The 3593-nt window shown below is 41.9% G+C and overlaps 1 protein-coding gene across 1 annotated transcript; it reads left to right on the top strand.

The window, feature by feature from the left end:
• The first annotated feature begins 456 nt into the window (after window positions 1–456).
• Window positions 457–1254, top strand: LOC121179642 (guanylin-like). The gene is made up of 3 exons (XM_041034577.1): window positions 457–531; window positions 842–1034; window positions 1196–1254. Exons 1-3 carry the CDS (start codon window positions 457–459, stop codon window positions 1252–1254), a joined length of 327 nt encoding a protein of 108 aa, XP_040890511.1.
• The last annotated feature ends 2339 nt before the right edge of the window (window positions 1255–3593 follow it).

The following is a 3593-nucleotide window of genomic DNA, read 5'->3' as shown; positions in this document are numbered from 1 at the left end:
GCATATAAAACAAAGTTCAATAATTTGCATAGGTCTGAGTATAGGTGTGAGTAATAGGACTTTCTAACAATGGGCTGGTGTGGCTTCATCGTCATCAATGGAGCTCATGGTAACTCTTTAACCCACCAGGGGCGTGATCAGCCCTGCAAAACAGAGCAGAAAAGTGAGCCAGGGATCCATAAAAAATAATCAGACAGGTAATGAGGTCAAAGTAGAATTTATGAACTCCTCCTTTACACCCCTGTAAAACCCTGTTGCTACTCATTAACCCGTGAGAAAATCTCCCATTTGTAGCACCTCTGGTCACATGACTGCTGGGCCGCAGGGCAGAACTGCTTAAAAGGAGGCTTGTGGACGGAGGGAAAGCAGACACTGAGCTGAGCACCTGCTGAGCACATCCACAGCAAGAGACAAGGAGGTTACGACGCAAACCGCTGTCAGCTGTCACCTGTCACCATGAAGACCGCACTCGCCACCATCACTCTCCTGGTCCTGGCTCTTGGCTGGACTTCTCAGGCCGTGCAAGTTGAAGTAAGTGCATCGCTCACTATTGCTGTTGACTGATGTCTTCATGATGAGACTGCCTACGCAAGGCAATGACCTTGACTACTCATTAGAAGAGGGAGTGACTGTATCTATCCACATTTACTATAATACATGCAGGTTACATTGCGGAGATAAAACAGCTACAAAACTGTATTCTGCACACCCTGCTAAAACTGTGCGAGCCTCTGCCACACATTTTTGTACTGTCACATCCTTTGAACTAATACTACATTAGCAAACAGAGGCTTTAGTTACATTTCAGTTCATTAACACAAACATCTGCCTCTTCTTCCAGGAAAATGGGTTGTCGTTCTCGCTGGAAGCCGTCAAAAGGCTTCAGGAGCTGACGGAGAGCAGGGGCCCAACAGGACAGCAAAGCCCACGACTCAAGGCGAGCTCCGTGTCCCTTTGTGCCGACCCCATGCTCCCTCAGGAGTTCCTGCCTCTCTGTAAGCAGAGGGGAGCGTCCGCATCTCTCGCCAGACTAGGTGAGACCACTGAAAATTGAACGGCCCGTCTTTGTGATGAAATTCCAAGCGAACATGTCAGGTTATGAATGTTAAAGCGCAGCTGACTCAGCAGCATCTTACATCTGCGGTCAGTGACAGCAGCTAATCTGTCATCTCTCTGTGTTTTGTCTGTCTTTCAGCTGTGGTTCCCATCGACGTCTGTGAGATCTGCGCCTTTGCTGCCTGCACTGGCTGCTAAACAAACCCTACGATCCTGAAGCATCTTGCCGAGCTTAAGACCTGTGATTTTTTTTTTCTCCCCTTCAAAACTGTTTCAGGGAATTTCTCCTTTTTGCCTGCAGTGATGAGACAATGACATAATGTTCCCTAAACACAGAGGTTCTGACTTCGCCCCACTGGTTTTAAATGTTTGAGTCGTTTTTTTTTTTGTTTTTGTTTTTGTTTTGCAAACTGTTACTTTGTAGCATATTTACTACTTTATATTTCTGCTGAAAGTTCTGTCTCATACATTTTATTTTTGGAATTAAATTGTTTGTTACATTACTATCTTACCAAGCTTTGTATACATATTTAAAGGAGAGTTCTCTTTTTTAATCCTTCTCCTTCTTTTTTAGTAACATTGTTTTGAATAAAAAGCTTTCATTGATAGATTGTGGGTACACTGTGCTCTTTCCTGCAAATTCAAACACTCTGTTGCTAATATCAGAACTATATCCATTACTATTTTGCAGATTGTTCACTGAAAAAAGCAGTACCGATGTGGGCTCTGTGTTGAGAAACTTAAAGCTGCATTTATTTTTGGCCACTAGGGGGCAAGCAAGGGGGCTAGCTTGTAATGATAACATGGTTAAAAACACTTTCGTATTTACACATTAAACAAGCAAAGAGCAAAATTAGAAATGGTTTGGGGGTGTGTCTGTGATTGACTCTAAGTATTTCCTGGCCTTTTAGCTCTGTTTTGGACTCTTTCTGAGAAATCTGTTTGGGTCTTTAGCTGCTAGTTGCTCAGCTATCTTCTTAAGCAAGACACAAACTTTTCTTTCTGTGGTTTGGTGTTAGGCAGGTGCATATGGGGTTAAGGTTAACAGTTTTATTAGAGCTTGTTTGCCAGATAAGGCTGATTAAAGTGGTTGACAAGAGTAGTAGATATAAACGTTCATGTGCAAAACTAAAACAAAAGCAAAAAGTGGATGAGATGCTCCATAGTGCTGAGCAGTTGGGTGGTAACTGTCTGTAATTTCACTATTATGAGCCACATACACTGTTTCTACCACAGTGTCTTTGCTGATACTATCACACGGGGGTTTTTAAGTCTGAAATTTTCAAATTCTACTGAGAGTGGCTCAAAGATGCCACAGCTGTAGGGCATTTGTGTGAGCATTTGCAAAATAGAAATACTTGGTTACAAGTGTGTCAAACTGTCCTTGCATCCTGTGTTATTTTTATCAGTGATTGTTTCACTTGTCTCTACCCCTAACTCACCCAGGGAAAGTTTGTGGATTTTGTATAAGAGCATAGTGTAGTGTTTATTTTCAAGCTACTGCACAAGCTGTTGCCCTATTATTATTAACACGACTTACAGCATCTGCTCGAGCCTCCTTTGCCTTCGTTTCAGCTTCATTATTTGTGAATAATTTATTTTATGCATCTAACGCAGCCAAACCACCTCATTACACAGATATACTGTCAGTCCAGGGCACCAGTGGACTCTACATACCTACCCTGACCTGCAACATACCCCCAGCCTTCATAGCTAAGGGCACATAATTAATGTACTGATGAGCGTATGTGTATGCAAGACAGCACTGCAGTTTCTCTTTCTCTTTAGGAACTTGGGGATTTTAACAACCTGATGAGGAGCTACATTCTTCCTTTACTCACGAGGCAGATTCATGCTGATTTTTAAACTATGGGCAGTTGGAACATATTTAAATTTGAAAAAAAAAAACAAATCATAATTTAATCAAGAGATTTAGTATCTGTCCACCAGATTTATCTCCTGGCAGGTAGATAAGGATTTATAACAGCATTTAGACATGTAGGGAGATAAGAAAATATTTAAACATTCAAATAGAGTGATAAAATGAAAGGAAAGGCAAGAAAATATAGATTTTTAGTGGTGGTTGCAGAACAAAAGCAGCTTCCCAGAGCTGTCGAAAGAGGACTGTTGAAGCAATTTTCCTGTTCCTGGATTATTGGGATGTCATTTATCGACATGCTGCTGCCTCCACTCTGAGACTCCATTTACCATTCTGCTCTGCTCTCAGGTTCACTACAAGTGACAATAACAACACTCATCACACACCATTCTATATGATAGACCTACTGTTGGTTGGCCTCCTCTGTCTGAGCAACATGATAACCACTGGCACTTATTTATCTACAAAGCATGTTGGTAAATTGCTATATACTGTATCTCATCCTAGATGCTCAGGCCCATATTCAACCAGTCTCTGGTTGATGCCCCAGGAGTCTTGAAGCAGAACTGATCGAAGGAGAAATATCTCTGCTGTTAGCGCAGCGGTGTCACTGAATAATCTGAAATGTGGACTCAAAAATCAAAACACCTATAGATGG

Source organism: Toxotes jaculatrix, chromosome 3, assembly GCF_017976425.1.
Source record: "Toxotes jaculatrix isolate fToxJac2 chromosome 3, fToxJac2.pri, whole genome shotgun sequence".
In the NCBI taxonomy this organism is placed as follows: Eukaryota; Metazoa; Chordata; class Actinopteri; family Toxotidae; genus Toxotes; species Toxotes jaculatrix.
This window is presented reverse-complemented; position numbering and strand designations above follow the sequence as displayed.

Bases quoted from the DNA above. Each gene is read 5' to 3' on its own strand.
- LOC121179642 (XM_041034577.1), top strand. From the start codon at position 457: ATGAAGACCGCACTCGCCACCATCACTCTCCTGGTCCTGGCTCTTGGC. The intron at 532-841 runs GTAAGTGCATCG...CTCTTCTTCCAG, and splicing joins CTCAGGCCGTGCAAGTTGAA to GAAAATGGGTTGTCGTTCTC. The intron at 1,035-1,195 runs GTGAGACCACTG...TCTGTCTTTCAG, and splicing joins CGCATCTCTCGCCAGACTAG to CTGTGGTTCCCATCGACGTC.